Raw genomic sequence first — 16,843 nt, 5'->3', positions numbered from 1 at the left:
TCATGCAGATTTTGTTCCAATAGTCTAGTAAATAAGGATTCCCATTTGGAAGAGCTCACCAAACACTTTGCTAATGATGACTAACTGCACCGCATTGAAGGAAAAGGAACGATATTTAGAAGTGTTTTGATGACTCAAACCTCAAATCATAATTTCAAAAAGTGAATTAGTGTTAGTACAGTTGATTTCTCAACATTATCCCACCTCATGAGCTTGACCAGACTCCAGCCAGTCCAAGTCAATGACCTCAAGAAATTGTATCATCTCCATATACCAGAACATTGTATGAGGGAAATTTCTATGGGTACCATTAACATTCCTGACGAGTCTAAAGTCTAAACTTGAGCTCAGATCATGGCTAAGAAAATTCCTGAGTACTTATTCCTGCATCAAATAAAGGGGTTTCTGATCAATATTGGCAGACTAGTCAAAAAAATTCTGATGGTTCAACTAGTGAACCAAATGACATGACATAACTGAACAGATAGTTGGGACAATAAGAGAGATCCTTGAGTCTTAAGATATCAAAATTAACCTTGAATCTCCTAGGGCGCACATTATCTGGACTGTGGCGAGAGCCATAGGCCTGACGTCTAGGAGCTTCACTTCTGTTATGATCTGCAGCAACTGCTGCTACCTTGTTCTTCTCTAATGTTTGATTCCTTGAGTTCCAAAAAAATCCATCTTTGTCCCAATTCACCTCATAATCAGCTTTCAATCGCGATCCTTGCTGTTCATATACAACTCATAAATGGGCAACAATAAATTATATTAGAACAAAACCTATGGTGTTCTCTACTTACTTGTGGTGCTCTTTCCGGATAAGAACATATTATGTGTAATAACTTTTGAAAAAGGGCACAACAAGAACCTAAAGAACAACACCTAACTTAACTCCATTGTGTTAACATTTTTCAGAGATTAACATATACAAGCTTCCAATTTTGCAAAGCATTGTTCATGCTAATTGCTACACATACTTTCCCACTTACATCATTCATGAATATAAGGCAAGTTTGCAAATGCTTTTATAATGTCAGTTTCAGTAATTGTTGGTAGTATTATTTGAACTACTGTCATTGGCAGCACAATGATCTGGATTGCAAAATTATGTAATAATTTATCCATTGGGAAATAAGTCAGAAACCAGTCAATACCTTTTGCAATGAGCGACTACAAAGAACTCTCAATGCATCATGGAAGTCTCTATGTTTCTCAAACTGAACCACGATCTTGCAGTAAAGGCCTGAAATTAGGTCTTCACTGCCTTCATTTGCCTCCTTACCTAGATCATCGTCCTCAGCAACATTAAGATTCCTATTGAATGCAAGTTATGGATCAAAAGAATTATGTACAATGGGGTTATTGACAGTAATATGGTACCTAATAAGTCAAATATGAGAATTCCCACATAGGCAACATAAACATTATCTAAGCTATTATTAGAAGGCTTTGGTGGGGGGTGTAGCACTAATATACTTCAGAACAACAGGTTAAGAAAGTTGAAAGAGTATGTAGTAGGGTTCAAAAAAGGCAAAGCGAGAGAGGACACTATCACATCACAAACCAGAAAACACTACTAGCCTTGACAAGTGTTTTGGCTAACAGTGTTGCTGTTGCCTACAGAAGTACAGATCACCTAGCAATGTGGGATATGTAGCAGCTGAAAATTGAAATGGATCCTAAGCCTTACAGGCAAGGTGTTATGGTACTTATTACCAGCTGAACAATCCCCCATTGGCTGCAACAAGTTATTTGGATTTATAGTTATAAAGGATAAGGAAACAAAAGAATAACAAAATAAGAATGCGATCTTCAGTTTCCATGCTTTTTACAACTCCACAATTCAAGTATCACCTCCAACCCACTTATGACTTGAAAACATTCAATTTGAGCATAGTACAAAAACATATAACGGACTGCTATGTTTCCCTTATAAGAACTTAAGAATTCAATGTCCCAAAAACAAGTGGAATGAGAGTCTTGGAAAACAATCAAATAATGTAGGTACCTGATCTTGCCAAATGTTGAAAATATGGTATGAGTGACCAGCATAGAAGGCTTAGATGAGACTCTCGGCTCAGCAAACCACCGTGACGGCACACCCCTCAGAATAATGGTATCTGGTTCACGCTTCCCTCTGGAATACCCTATCAAAAGTTCAAACATGCATATCCAATTATCCACTAAGAAATAGCATTTGGAAGCGATGCTAGAAGGAACAGAACATAACATATGCAGGACTATAATTTCGTAAATAGCATTTGGAAAAGATGCTAGAAGGGACATAACATAAAGTTTGCTCTAACGCTCTATATTCGTCGTATCTATTCTTTTCTCGCATGATAAAAAAGTAAATTATAGAATGGATTACTACCTATGCCCATATCTTGGATAAATGGGAATTTTATTGATAGGACCTTTTCAATTTTAGCTAATATCATTTGTCGAATCTATAGATATAATGGAATAGGACTGTGGAATTAAAAAGTATGACGTTATTGTTCCACTATGGGGCAACATTTGGTGTCATACCATCATGTTCTACGGTTCTATTCTATTTATGAAATACGCCAAACAAACCCATATGTTCTGTTATATCATGTCCTGACACGTCAGTCAAACAATGTCTAAGGGCAAACCAAAGAGATCATAACAAAACATTCCGCTCCAATATGTTCTATTAACACTGAAAACTACCTTAAAGTCAATTACTAATATAGTACTAACAATACAACTAACATGATCACTGCCTACAATTTAAAGCACTAAAACAAGCATTTACTCCTTTCAAATCTTATGGCACACAAAAATAACACAAACCCCGATTCTGAAAAGCATAAAACTCTTCCCAAGCTTTCTTCATGCCATGAAAATCATCCGAAATCGGAACAATCACATTAAGCCTAAACCTAACCCCTTCAAGGTTCAACTCAATCCCATCCAACTTCTCAACTAGCCCCTTCCTCCACTCCAAAAACTTCTCCTCAATTTCCCTCAATTCATAATCCTTCTCTAAACCCTTCTCCAAGAATCCAAGGTCCCAAACGTGTAACGTTCCCGCTGCAACAGCATCTTCACGCTTTCTCTTCTTAAGATCCTTGAGACGCTTAACCGTTAGATCCTCTTCAGGGACAGAAATGGAATAATGAAATGATGAATGAAGGAAATCGAGGAGAGCGCGTTTCATCTTCCATTCGTCGATAGGGTTGGTGAGAGTTAACGGTGTTGAAGGGTATATGGTGAGGTTGAGCTTCACGCGCGGGACGAGAGTGAGACCACTATCGATTTCTAATGATTCTGTTGGACCAAGTTGTTTCAGTTTCAAAGGTTGTTGTTCTTGTTGTTCGTCTTGGTTGTTCATATTCACTTGCTTAGGTAGTAGTAATAGTTTTGTTTTGTGAATAAAGATTTGATTTTTCGTTTGCTATAATTGATGTGAGTGGATTCAGAGGTGAAGATCGAATTAGGGATTTGGGGTATTGGCGGGGAAGGATGAAACGTCGTCGCTTTGTGCTTATTAGGGGAATATGACAAAAGGACTACGTTGCAATTGGAAGAGTGATTGATATTTTTCAATTTTCACCAATCATTACCCAATCATCAATTTGAAAATAACATTTTTATTATTGATGTCATTAATATTACTACTAGTGATACTAATTTTTTTATTTTTGAAATAAAATTGTTTTAAGGACATCGTGTCATGGTTTAAGATAAATTTTTTGTATCGGTTAACCTTAATTTTTTTTTTAAATTAAATGTTTCTTTTTTTAATATAAAGTTTTTACTTTTTTGTTTTATGGATATTCCCTCATGAATAATTTATTCAAGGATATTTGACTATGTTAACCAATAGGTGTAGTTCCCGTAAACAAATTTTGGCATTAACTCTATACCATGTTTGGTGTATTAATCAGATCTTATAAACAGCTACTTCATATAAGATTTAGCAAATGTTAAAAGATATAATATATATACTGAATGTGTAAATATTTTTTATACTGTTAATAAATTATTCATCATTTATATGCTAATTATTATGATGTACTGATAGTATAAAAAACTTTATACGGACTATGCACAAATTTTAAACTCATTAAATAGTAACTTAACACAATTACTAATTTCACCTTAGTAAAATAACTTTTCTACTCTTAAATGTGTATGTAGTAGAGCTTTTTGCCGGAATGAATATTTTTAGATGCATAAAAAAAAGTATTCATTATTTAAGCACGTTTGGTAATTATAGTAGAAAATATCCATTCTATTTTTAGCTTAAAAAGTAACATTTTATAAGTTTGGCATGATATTATTTCAAAATCGCTACCTAAAATTCTAAATACTGTCTATTAATTAAAAAATTATCGTCCAATTTATCTCTTAAAAAACCAATATAACATTAATGCCTTACTTTACAATTCTATCATTGTATAGTTACTAAGAAAAATAATGAGTACAATTATAACGAGTCATTTTTATGGATGCAGATTATATTAACAACAAGATTCGAAGTCGTGAAATATAAGTTGACTATTTACCCAAACTAACATTTCTTCCAGTCGAACTTTATGGAAATGTTTAAGAATTTAATTTAATCTTTCAAAAGGAAAAAAATACTTTTTATATGCAATTTGTTTATCATTTAGTATTCATTTTTTATTATCATCGACTTATACAAAAATAATGCAAATAAATAGTTAATAATATACCAACTGTGTATAAACTTTTGTACAGACAATACAAAAATATTAAAAAATTATACACAGTTAATATATCTTTTACAGTCCTTAATATTATTTTTATGAGTTTATTATATGTGTGAGAGTAAAGTTTTTTATAGTCACATCATATCATTCATTATTCATTTTATTATTTTTATTTGACAATAATAATTAACATATAAATAATATATTGACAATATAAAAATAATTACATTATTAATATATAGATATAGATATTAAATCTTATTTTCATTTAATAATTACCAATAATAAAACATAAATATTAAATAATACAATAATAATCTGTAAAATTGACAGATCATCATTTTCTCTTTATTGTATTACATAATTCTTTTTGTGGTGTATGACATAATCTAGTTGAAAGTAGCAACTCCCAATAGAAGCGGTAGACATAAGTTACTCAACCTTCCTTGTTTTATTCCCACACAAACCTTAACGCGGGTTACGTGAAGTGGAGTGCATGTCCTCCTTAATCTCTATACTGTCTTCTCATTAACCATTAATACCAATATTAATCGCATGTTTCACAACGTCAAACCTATCCAAAATATAATAATAATATTATTATAAGGTAATAATAATTAATAAGTGTCAGTTATAGAAAAGGGGTAAAAAACAAGAAAAAAGAAAAAAACAGGTTGTAGAAGAAGAGAAGAGAGAAGGGAGAAAGAGAAGAGTAAGATGGCGTTCCTCTGTAGTTGCTTCACCGGAGGAGCCAAACGTATGACTAAGGAAGAAGAGAGATTAGCCTCTGAAGAAGCTCGTCAACGAGCTGCTGAAGCCGCTCAAAAAAGGTGCTTTTTCATCCTCCATTTTAATTGCAATTTCGTTTATATGATTTTAAGTTTTCATTTCGCTGCAAATTTTAATTTTTTTGGACATGATTTGGATTTTTATTTGATAATTTGCATGGTTTATAATACTCTTGATCACTGTACTGATTAATAACATTATGCATGACAATCAATCTATCAAAGATGGGTAAAGGTTTCAGAAACTTCGAAAACCTTGATGTTTTGGATAATTGCTGGCATTTGCATCCTTGTTGAAATAATTACCATCACTATAAGAATTGGGCGACTCCGAAAACCTTTACATATAGTGGTTGTAGACCCATATTTAAAACCCTGACGACAATTTGTTTCTCCATTTGCTTTATACATCTATCTAGTAATCACTCCCTTTGGGCTTTGATGTTTTAGTTTTATCCCTCTAAAGCAATAACAAGCCCTAAATTTAAAAAAATGAAATGTGGTAACTATTGACTCTAAACCTTTATTTAATTTCATCTAATTGTGTATGTGGTTTTACAGTTAAAAAGCATAATATTTCTGTTTCTTTATAGAACTTAATCAGCTCATTAGTGCTTCTCATCCTTGAATGCCATAAATTAAAATACGGTATTGTTCTGTAATACATTGATATTCATACGCTACAGAAATCAGAAAAGTATCACAATCACTGAGGCGAGTTCGCTTAAAATTCCATAGGTATTTTGCTTATTAACGCAACTTTGGGGTTGTGGTGCCTAATTTCGAGTTAGGTATAGGATAACAGGAATAGATATTCTATGTGAGATTCTTACATATTCTGACATGTTTGTGGAGTGGAAGTCCATATAATAGAAGATGCATAAGACTACTGTCAATGTGAATTAATAAATGAAATGAGGCCTACTTAAAATGAATTGTATCCATTGGTAAGCATGGAAAAACAATAGACATTTTTTCGGAGTGCGTGACGGCCCCTCTTAATAAGTATCGCTCACAGGAATCAAACGTTTGACCTTTTAGTCTTTTTGGAGATCTAACACTAGACCAACGCCTTGTTAGTAATGACTTTCTGTTAATGACAGTATAAGTAACTCTATGCAGTATTCTTTTGTGTATAACCAAGGTTATTCCCTCACCCGGAACTAATCCTTTTTGGGGTGCGTGACTGTTTCTCCGAATAAGTGTTGCTCTCAGAAATCGAACTTTTAACCTTTGGCCTAGTACGACACTTGGCGATCCAGTATGGACTTACACAACTAGACCAATGCCTCGTTGGTTAACTCTATAAAGTGTATACTAATTTATGTGTTGATTGGAATTGCAGACAAGAGCAATTTGACAAGTCAGCAGCAGGACGAGCTGCACGTGCTCAACTACAAGGAATGGCAAAACAAGCTGCAAACTCAAACAAAGGCGAACCGGTTCTAAAGGTATTACAGTTCATTATTCCATGTGCCTTTTTCGAAAGTATTAATCGACACTGGCATTAAATCTGTTCAAATATCATGATATAACTCTAGAGATAGATTTAGTGCTTCTTGATTAAGAGTTTGTTGCACTTTATAATTACTTAATTTCTTCAAAAGGTAATTACCCTGTAATTTGCTGCTTTGTTGCCCATGCTTTTGTAGCTAACAATCTTCATATGGATTTATACCATACTCATTTAATTATGCCTTACTAATAATATTTTTTACTCTTTCATCTGTGGATGCAGTGGCAGATGGGTTGAGGTTAGGTAATTTATTGTAGCAGTCAGCTCTTCCTTACATGTAAGGTAAATGATCTATCGGATAAATTCCTAGTGGTCTGTTTTTTTGGTTATGAATTTTTTGTTAGTTAAATTTTTTATGAAAACAAGCTCATTTTTTCTAATGACAAGTTATTTTAAGACAGTTAGCATTGACATGCATATGAATGTATACTAAGTATATGATAATAGGTGTGCCCATTATATGACATTTTGTAACCTTACATTACTTACAGGCATGGTATATTCTTAAATTTGTGGACTAAATCAATTTGGAAATTTTTTAAGGCACCAGTAGAAATCAAACAAAAGCATCTTTTAGCATTTTTACTTTTGGCTGAAAACAAGAATTACGTAAACGAAGTTTAATGCTTACAGAAGTTAAAAATTCCTGAATATCCTGTTCGACAGTAGCATATGCAGCATACCCATGTCTGCAAAATGTTACGCAACTACAAGACTCCTTCATATGAATATAAGAGTAATTAAAGAATTAAGTTGACAGGGTACTGAAACAAAAAGATTTAGTTTCTGGTGTAGGCTAGGTTGGTTGAATCGACCAAACTTAACAAAACAAGCTGACTGAACCATACCAACCCAGGTGCTTTATGTTAACTGCTTTACACCAAACCAGGGCATTCTTAACACATTGAACCGTGCTATCGCAGAAATAAACTGAAGTATTTTTGTTTTGTGTGCATTCAACATAATGAAAATTTGTCTTCATTGTTTAAGTGATCATTTTGCTCATTGTTTTTTACATGTGTCAGTATTACTGATAGGTCCAGTTGAGCTTCCCATATTCCAAAGATGAACAAGTGGTCTTCACCGCAACTGTATCATCTGTACAATTTTTTTTCCAGACCAATAAATGTTATGTTTGATTGTGAATAGAGTTTGTGGTGAATGCAAATGGAGATAAGTTGAGAAGATAGTTTGATGATTTTTTCCCTTTCTTGCAAGATATTTCATCTAGCAACCCCATTTTCTTTCTATAACAATTAAAACTTGTTAGTTGTTCATTCATTTTTCCAGCTTAGAGCATCACCATCAGTGTTTTTATGTGAAACAATCAAATACCAAACGTACTCTTAAATCATATTGCCCTTCTTAATTTATATATGAAAAGCCTTGTAATACAACTATTATAACTGACAAGGTAGAGTTTGCTATACTTGAACAAACTATTAACCTAGTAACAGTAACCGTGGGATGAACATATTATAGTTTTCTACTATGATCATGGTTGAGCTCACTTTCCCTTTTAAAATTAATTATAGTTCCTCAAAGTCACAATCACTCGAATTTTTGCACTGGAGCTGAAAGTTTTAGCTCATATGCAGCTTGAAAGAAATCTGCTGCTTGTTGTAATGAGCCTTCAGTTTTAGAAATCAATCCAAGGCTGAACCATGCGTCATGGTTTGTGGGTTCTAATCTCAATGCATTCATTAAAAAGCTTTTTGCAATTGGAAGGGACTGCATATCAAGTTTAATCAACAGTTGTGCAGTTGAGATGATACTGGGAATGTAATCAGGTTCTACTGACAGTGAGATTGAGAAGGAAACAAAGGCCTCCTTATATAATGATTGAGCTTCAAACAGCTTCCCTGTAGTTGTTCACAGCCATGCAAATTGCAGATTAGTGATTTGTTAATGCATGGTGTTACTATGGTAGGGGTAAGCAACTTAATCAAGGAATCAATAAGGCGTTGGTCTAGTTATATAATGCCCAACTGAATCCTTAGATAGGCCAAAATATTAAATGTTCAATTCCTGAGAATGACACTTGTTGAGAGGGACAACCGTGCACCCCATAAAAAATAGTTCTTTACTCATAAGATGAGACAATATCATTGATTATACAATAAAAAACTTAATAACACTTGTCATGTGAGAGCTTATGAACTTCCTATAAGCTATTTTAGTTTATTTAACAAGTAGCTTTGGCGCTTATTGAAGTAAGCTAACAAAGTTTATAGGGGGGTTCTAATATATTTTCATAAGCTTTTCCAAATAGTTGCTAATGCGTGTATATGATAATATAACCCTAAATAAGTCCTCTATAAGCTCTTGCAGAAGGCCAGTATGTCCATAAATGCAATGCAGAATCATGCAGTAGTTCAACCAAAAAAGACTGAACAGACAAGTATCATGTTCCATACCTGTAATATGCCAACTTCTAGGAGAGAAAAATTCTATCAACTTGGCTTTTTCTACACAAGCTTTTGCATCAAGAGAGGAACTAAGATCTGCATAAATGGTAGCCAAATCTTGCCAGGCTTCCATTTCCAACTTCCTTTCTGTTAATGCCTGCAAAAAGATGAATATGCAAGAAGAGAAACTCTGGTCAAGAATTTAGGAGATGAAAGCAGTCCTTGCACTAGCACAATATTCAATGTTGTCCCTGTCAAAATTCTCAATCTTTTACTAATACGCATAGGATCATCTTGGCCTCACAAAATGAAAATTCTTGCATATAAAAAGGCATAGGGTTGTTGGTTAATGATTTTAACTTTTAACTTTTAGCTTGAGTTATCCAGTTTTGAGTCTTGACTCTTGACTCTTGACATTTATTCATGTGTCCATGCAACTTCCAGCAGACAAGTGTTGTTGAATCTTTACAATCAACTTTAGTAGAAGTCCATACATGGTATGTTATAGTCTTGGTTCCTTAGCAACAATACACACCTCATGTCTAAATGCTTCTACTTGATAGACGTTCTTAGCTTGAAGCCAAAGCTCCTTTTTTGCTTGAATTAGTGCTAGCAGGATTCTGTATGTCTCTACTGCTTGCTTGGGTTTCTGTTGAGCAATTTGAAGTACAGCTTTCAACTTTAGAAGTTCTAACTGATCTATCCTCCCAGACTCATCAAAAGCAAAATCGACTGTAGTTTCCGCATCCTTAAACCGCTGCTTTGCAGATACTATGAGTGCTAACAGCTGCCAACCTCTTCTTGAGCTTCCAACCGTCATGCCCGAGTACATCCTTATATTGTCATAAGCTGCATCTAGATTTCTTTGAACTGCATTTTCCAGACCAAGGCTGAATATCACTTCTGGATCATTGTTTTCAATTAAAGCAGCATCATTTAGAAAGTTCAAAGACTCTCTTTGAAATGCAGTCCTTTCATAATCATGGACAGATGTTCTAGCTGCGGCCCCATAGCAAATACCAAGAATTTTCCGGCCTTGACTTAAAAAATGTTCGTTTTGATGCTTGGCTAGATCAATAACTTGCCGTGAAAGTTGAATGCCTTCACGAGCATGGTTTGGATATTCGGAACACAACTTGGCAGCAAGCATAAATGAAGGAAAATGGGGTCTATGCTTTCCTGCAGAACTACCACAAGCCTTCCTCAAAAGGTTCAAGGCTGCTTCATTTTGTCCTGCTGCACTGTAACAAAGAGCAAGAATGTACCATCTCTCAGTTCGATCATACACGCCCGGAAGGATCTGCTCTACATGATCTGCCAATGATTCAAACAAACCAGTAGTTGAATATGCAAAAGTAAGATGATCCATTATTTTAGCATCCCAGTCTATTTCCTGAAATGCCATCTTTGTCAAAAGTATTAATAGCAAAAGTATGACTTCTTCAATGTTACTATTAGGTGTTGTTACACTCTTCACTTGCAACTGGGAGGGTAAGTTTACTTCAAAGCCACCATAGAGCAGTGTGGTAGCTAAATCTTTTTGTACCCTGGCCAACCTTAGTGGCTCCAAATTCCAGGGTTTGACTAGAGCCCGCCGATAAGCCGTGACAGCTTCATCTAGACAGCCTGCCTTGATCAATAGATTTGGAAGCAACTCCAATGCTCTGTGGAAGATTTCTTGCAACTTCCAATCTTCACCAATACCCCCAGGCATTCCATTAGGAATAGCAGATTCAACTGTATCTAGAATTATCCTGCATTCTTTTGCAGCTTCTGCTAAATCATAAAGTATCAATAATGAAATGGACAAAAACTTAGGTGTTTTTTTCCCAATAAGGACATAGCATGCGTAATAGCTTATCAATGGAATATTATGTGCAACAGTTCAGTTATTATACATGCTTATCTGCAATGTTGAACAGCACCACCTGCAGAACTGGCCCTATGTTTTCTCCTAATTAGAGTTGGCACCCATGAGTCCAAAGTCATTAATGCATAGTGTAATTGCATTTATGATACATTGATGTTCATATGGAGAATTGTTAAAGCTCCACTTAATCAAAGAATGAAGTTTTCTATATCACATGCAAAAATTGCAATTCGATTTCTAAGAGTGACGGGAGGGGCAACCACACCCCCCGAAAGAGATTAGTTCTTTATCCATAAGGTGAGGGCATACCCTTGATATAGTAACAAAAAAAAAACATGCAAAAATTGCACCATTTAGCAAGGTATGTATAATAAAACAAAATATAAAATAAGCAAAATATGCAAAAACAATAAAGAGATAAAAAGGTGGTAATACCAGTGTATCTCCCAAGTTCCTCTAAGCATTTGGCTTTAAGCAGAATTGCCTCAAGAAGCAAGCTTACTGAATGCATTGACATCACATTAGGAAGCACATAATCTGCTTTAGAATGTGGTTTTCTTTGCTTGGTTTTTTCAGCAATAGCCCTTATCATCCTTGGGGTTAAAACCCTTATTTCAATTCCATGAAACACTTGAAGGGCAGCATCATAGTTCCCTCTTTGATATTCAAGCCTCCCCAATAAAGCCCGGGCTTCCTGAAACTCATCACAAGAGATAAAAATATAAATAAAATAGCATTTTGACAAGTAATTTAACAAAGAAAGAAACACATTAATTCCTACTTCATAGTTTAATGAGAGAGTTTCTTTTAGAGTGGATTCAACATCTTCAACTTGGGTTTCATCAAATTTGGATTCACAATCTCCAGTCCTTGAAGAAAGCCCACTTGCAGAGAAATCCCTTGTTGCCAATGACTCTGGTGACTGTGGTGCCTCGTCAATTTTGAATTGCTCCCCAGAGCATGAACACAACATCTTCCAAAAAAATATGAATTTTTTAGTTGAAGTTAACAGAAATAACTTCTCAGTGCACAACTTCACCAACAGCAATACCTTCAAACCAATTTGATAAGAAACATAGTATGTTAAAATTCAATAATTTATTAGAATTATTATAAATTGATCAACACAGTTGAAATGACTAGAGTGGCTATTGAACTAGACCAATTTTGATCATTAAGTAACTTATCGAAGAATGCAACACAAAAACTCAAAACTTAAGACCATGCCAGACAAAATTCTCAGAGAAGGGATCTGTAATGTGTTTTTATTTGTCACCTGAACAGAGAGAGAATGACAAAGAAACTTTATTGGTAGTGTAAATTTCTTTAATATATTTTGTGCGTATATATCTCTCCCACATCACCACAAAAGAAAACCACATTCATCTCCATGTTCTTATCACAAAATTATTATCAGAAAGATATGACAGGGTTTTCAAAGACAATGATGGATATCATAAGACAGAAGAGAGGACAAAAGGTTTTCTAATATGAACATGATCGTGCATGTGAGAGTTGAGAGTGGGAAAAAAGGGGAGACAAACAATGATGAGAACAGAAGCTTTGCACACTTATCATAGCCCACGTTCCAAAAAACTTGAACTTTATGGTTTAAGGGATCTAACACATTAAAAAAGCTAAAACTTATAGCATAAGGTTAGCAGTTGAATTTTGGAGGGAAAAGAAGGCTGATAAGTCATCTCATAAATGTATTTCATGGCTCCCAAACTTTATATTTCTCTTCCTTCCACTCCAAAATCCAACTCTCAAACTAACAGAAAAGAAAGTGAGAGGAATGAAAAATGAGAAGAAAGGAAAGAAAAAAAAAATGGTGGGACTATGTATTATGTTTTCTCTCTATTATTGGGAGGAAAACAAGTAGAAAAATTAGATCATGATCTATTGTCCCAAAGTATCTCACAAACCAAGTTTTAAATCAATGACGGTGAAGGAAAAATAGAAAAAAAAAAAGACAAAATATAAGGGTTAGATTCTTGGGTTATACACGTATAGATAGGGACAATCATATATCACGAAATAGATTATTTCCTTACTCACCATGATGATGAAACATTTTTTATAGTACAAAGAAAATATCATTATTAATAATAATTATATAATTTTATCTCCACCTTCTTTCATTTTCTATCATACCAAATAACTAAAAAATTACCATATTTTCTACCAATTTTCTTCTCTCAATTTTTGTTTCCTCAACTTGTCTCTAAACCAAATACAGTAAAAAAGAAGGAACTGGGAACCAACCCAAAGCTTATGGGAAATGTCATGAGCACAATTTAGAGATGACTTTGAAAGTTTAAGTTATTTAACATTAGAATTTGACAGCTTTCTCTTTAAAAAATGAAATTATCTATCAAAGCAACAACCAGTATTGTCTCATTTTCTTATGCACATAATTCATAATTCATTTAAAAATGTGTTTTTAATGCTCTCTCTCTGATTGAATCGAATGTTTGTCAATGGAATAAGCTAACCCGAGTGGCAATGTGGTGCAGAGAGTAGTAGAAGATGTTAGTTGATTGTTTTTTAAGTTAGTTTAGTTTCAACAATGTTTGATAGAGTTATTGAATGTGCTCAATTGTCAATCTCCACTCCATACTGATAATAAAGTATGAATTAGAATTATTTTTAGAATAATCAAAGTCTTCTCTCATTCTATTGATAAATAATTATTCTCTTAAGAGTGTGTAAATGTCTCACACAAATATCACTTATGGCGATTGAATCTTTAATTTTTTGATTTTTTTAAGAATTTAGTATAACTTTACACTATTAAAGTAACGAGTTGATATATGGAATAGGATTTAAAGAAGAAAATTAAATAATAGAGAAACAAAAAAGATGGGCTGCTTAATAATTAGTAATGGAAGAGGCAACATGTGACCTCATCAAAGTGTCTCCATTCATTAGTGTTGCCTTAAATGTTGTTTGCTTTTGTCAGTGAATGACTTTAAGGCACTTATTAATGGGTTTGTCCTAAATCTTCATAAATGAAAATGGAAACAACTCAGACATAGATGACTATATAACTTGAACTTGAAGACATTTGTGGTTAACCCAGCAAATTGAAATAGATGATATTGAACTGAAAAATACTTTTTAAGCATCTAGAAGCACTTAAACCCATACAACCAGAGTAAAAAAGTCATGGATTATAATCTCACTTTTTGACTTTAACCAAGTAATACAGATTCCATGAATCCATGTAACGAGATTAGCGGATAAATTACATAATTTCAGAAATTCCTAGATGCTAAAAAAATTGCATTATGAAACTAGCATTCCCAGTTTCATCAATTCAAATTTAAACAAATTTTAAAGTTGATACCAACACTAAACATTAGTACCTTAAGATGCTTAGGTTCTTAACAATTGTGTTTTTTTAATATTCACATTAACTCAAGGATCAACCTAACAAATTTAAGTGATTATCTTCCATTTGTACAAACATACATTTGTAGACTTGTTTTCTTTTGATAGTAAAGAAATAGTTATTTAATACGCAAAAAGCTAATTTCAATGTCTCAATCAATATGGAGATATCCTTTAATAGTTAGAAAAAAGAATCAATCATGGTTGAAAATTGTCAAAAGCCTATCATGTAGGGGTAACCTTTGTGACTTCATGGGAATCTAGTTGTTTAAGCTTTAAGAGCATGAGTAAGTAGTAGTTTTTTTGTCGTTACATGATTTTCTGCAGTTGAATTGAAATGAATATTTCAGTGAAATACTCATGTCAGCTTCCTTAAAGTCCTCACTGTTCCATATTATTTGCTTCTAAAAGAGGGTAAAGTGAAAAGTACAAAATTGAATAGAATATGCTATGAGCTGAAATTACTCAGTAATGTATGGATAAATATATCACTGTATTACTTTCTTACAATAGAGATAAATTCATTTGAAATTTTTAAATAAAATGTCTTTTCGACCTTCTTTAATTTTATAATTGGGTCTGAATCCTTTGCAGCTGTAAGCAAACTTCACCTAGTAGAAACTAGAAAGAACATAGAGAATAAAAAGATAAGCTCAAGCAATGGGTCAATTTTGAAACAACTCTCATGGTCATTCTTTCTACGTATTAAATTAAGTAGGAAATTAAATCTGAACACTATTACTTCCATACAACTGTGGTGCCTTCTTGTGGCATAAAGGTCTCTCAATTAGAAAAAGTATACATAAAATCTCATTAATATTAATATTCTATATTATGTAATATGAAATAACACTTTTTCATTAAAAATAAAAGGAGAAATATGAACTTATCTACTTGAAGATGATTTTGTTCAAAATATCACAAGTAAGAATCCTCTCAAATATTGGAAAGACAAATGCTTCAAAAACAAAAGAAAATACAACCACATTCATTCTTTTAAGTTTTAATTACAATAAAATAATACTTTTTTAGATTTGTCATTAAATACAAAATGAGAAACAAGAACTCATCCTTTAGTAAAGATCCTCTCTATTAATAAAAAAAAATCTTATTCAAAAATAAAGAAAAATACATTAGAGTTTAAAATTTTTTCTCATTTAGTTGTGAAAAAATAGAGAAGAGAGATAAATTTGTGGTGGGTCTCTTGCAAATTATCCTTTCCTAACATGTGTGAAGAAAGTGGAGAAAGAGAAACTAAATTCCAAAAATGACCAAACTACTCTTATTACTTACACAATTCCTACATTATCTAATAGGATATAATTATCAATTCAAGAAAAAACTCACTTCTCTTTTTCTTGTATTTCTTTCTTCTTTCCTTTATACCAAACAACTCTTTTAATTCTACTATCTCACCTCTTTCGTTCTACTTTTATTCTTTCTTTCTATCTTCTATCTTCTCATCTTTACCCTAAACCAAACAAAGCTTAGACAAGCTGATTATTATGCAACATTTTTATCATTTGTAGAAGCAATATGTGATTGTGGGCCTGTGACTTATGGGTTTGAAGGGGTTCCTTTGGGCCTGGACCATGTTAAGGATAGGCCTTGTATAAATTCCCGATCTAGACAGAAGGTAATTGGGCTCTTAACATCCCCAGCTGGACAACTTTCTTTCTTTCTTTTTTTTGCTTTTGAGAAAATCATGTGTAAAAGTGTAAATAACCTTAACAGTTAGTAGGTCGAGATCTCTATATGAAATCAAGTAGCAAATACATTGTTTTTGTTATTTACTCACTACAACGAGAGAAAGCTTTTTGATGCCTGATTGGTTTTGGTATAATGTTAGGACTTAAACACATAAGAAGAGTCCAACCCAAAAGTCTAGTCTATTAGTTGGAGAACCTTATAGCTTAAGTATCATATTGAGTTAAGTATGCTGAGACTCCTAATATATCTTAATTTAGAAAGAAAAAAGAAACATTGACATCTAATTTTGGCTGTGAAGGTTAACACACTTAACAGGACTGTTAAATAAATAAACACTTGTAACAAATAATTTCTCACATCCAAAGCTCATCTTTAGATGAAAACATGGAAAAAGAGGAATATAATTCACATATATTATCATTGAATTACATCAAATAACCCAATCAAGC

General features: G+C 33.2%; 3 protein-coding genes across 3 annotated transcripts; 1 reads left to right on the top strand and 2 right to left on the bottom strand.

Moving 5' to 3' along the window:
* Nucleotides 1-94: 94 nt before the first annotated feature.
* LOC109338976 lies at nt 95-3,528 on the bottom strand. Its single transcript, XM_019576327.1, has 5 exons — nt 2,824-3,528; nt 2,012-2,150; nt 1,158-1,317; nt 536-730; nt 95-384 (listed from the first exon to the last, which is right to left on the bottom strand). The coding sequence occupies exons 1-5, from the start codon at nt 3,362-3,364 to the stop codon at nt 379-381; spliced, it is 1,041 nt and encodes a 346-aa protein (XP_019431872.1). The 5' UTR covers nt 3,365-3,528; the 3' UTR covers nt 95-378.
* Nucleotides 3,529-5,363: 1,835 nt separating this feature from the next.
* LOC109338975 lies at nt 5,364-8,293 on the top strand. The gene is made up of 4 exons (XM_019576326.1): nt 5,364-5,539; nt 6,843-6,948; nt 7,236-7,295; nt 8,039-8,293. The coding sequence occupies exons 1-3, from the start codon at nt 5,427-5,429 to the stop codon at nt 7,248-7,250; spliced, it is 234 nt and encodes a 77-aa protein (XP_019431871.1). The 5' UTR covers nt 5,364-5,426; the 3' UTR covers nt 7,251-7,295; nt 8,039-8,293.
* Nucleotides 8,294-8,359: 66 nt separating this feature from the next.
* On the bottom strand, nt 8,360-12,374 carry LOC109338973 (tetratricopeptide repeat protein 7A-like). The gene is made up of 5 exons (XM_019576323.1): nt 12,073-12,374; nt 11,727-11,985; nt 9,957-11,194; nt 9,431-9,578; nt 8,360-8,875 (listed from the first exon to the last, which is right to left on the bottom strand). Exons 1-5 carry the CDS (start codon nt 12,262-12,264, stop codon nt 8,565-8,567), a joined length of 2,148 nt encoding a protein of 715 aa, XP_019431868.1. The 5' UTR covers nt 12,265-12,374; the 3' UTR covers nt 8,360-8,564.
* Nucleotides 12,375-16,843: the final 4,469 nt, after the last annotated feature.

Source organism: Lupinus angustifolius, unplaced genomic scaffold (genome assembly GCF_001865875.1).
Source record: "Lupinus angustifolius cultivar Tanjil unplaced genomic scaffold, LupAngTanjil_v1.0 Scaffold_50_72, whole genome shotgun sequence".
In the NCBI taxonomy this organism is placed as follows: domain Eukaryota; kingdom Viridiplantae; phylum Streptophyta; class Magnoliopsida; order Fabales; family Fabaceae; genus Lupinus; species Lupinus angustifolius.
The sequence above is the reverse complement of the archived record's forward strand: the minus strand, read 5'-3'. Positions and strand labels throughout refer to the sequence as shown.

Excerpts from the sequence above, each read along its gene's own strand:
- LOC109338976 (XM_019576327.1), bottom strand. The coding sequence starts at position 3,364 with ATGAACAACCAAGACGAACAACAAGAACAACAACCTTTGAAACTGAAA. Across the intron at positions 2,151-2,823 it reads TTATGCTTTTCAGAATCGGG|GGTATTCCAGAGGGAAGCGT; the intron begins GTTTGTGTTATT and ends AACTTTTGATAG. Across the intron at positions 1,318-2,011 it reads TCAACATTTGGCAAGATCAG|GAATCTTAATGTTGCTGAGG; the intron begins GTACCTACATTA and ends TGCATTCAATAG.
- LOC109338975 (XM_019576326.1), top strand. The coding sequence starts at position 5,427 with ATGGCGTTCCTCTGTAGTTGCTTCACCGGAGGAGCCAAACGTATGACT. Across the intron at positions 5,540-6,842 it reads GCTGAAGCCGCTCAAAAAAG|ACAAGAGCAATTTGACAAGT; the intron begins GTGCTTTTTCAT and ends TTGGAATTGCAG.
- LOC109338973 (XM_019576323.1), bottom strand. The coding sequence starts at position 12,264 with ATGTTGTGTTCATGCTCTGGGGAGCAATTCAAAATTGACGAGGCACCA. Across the intron at positions 11,986-12,072 it reads CTCTCTCATTAAACTATGAA|GAAGCCCGGGCTTTATTGGG; the intron begins GTAGGAATTAAT and ends GATGAGTTTCAG. Across the intron at positions 9,579-9,956 it reads TAGAAGCATTTAGACATGAG|GCATTAACAGAAAGGAAGTT; the intron begins GTGTGTATTGTT and ends ATCTTTTTGCAG.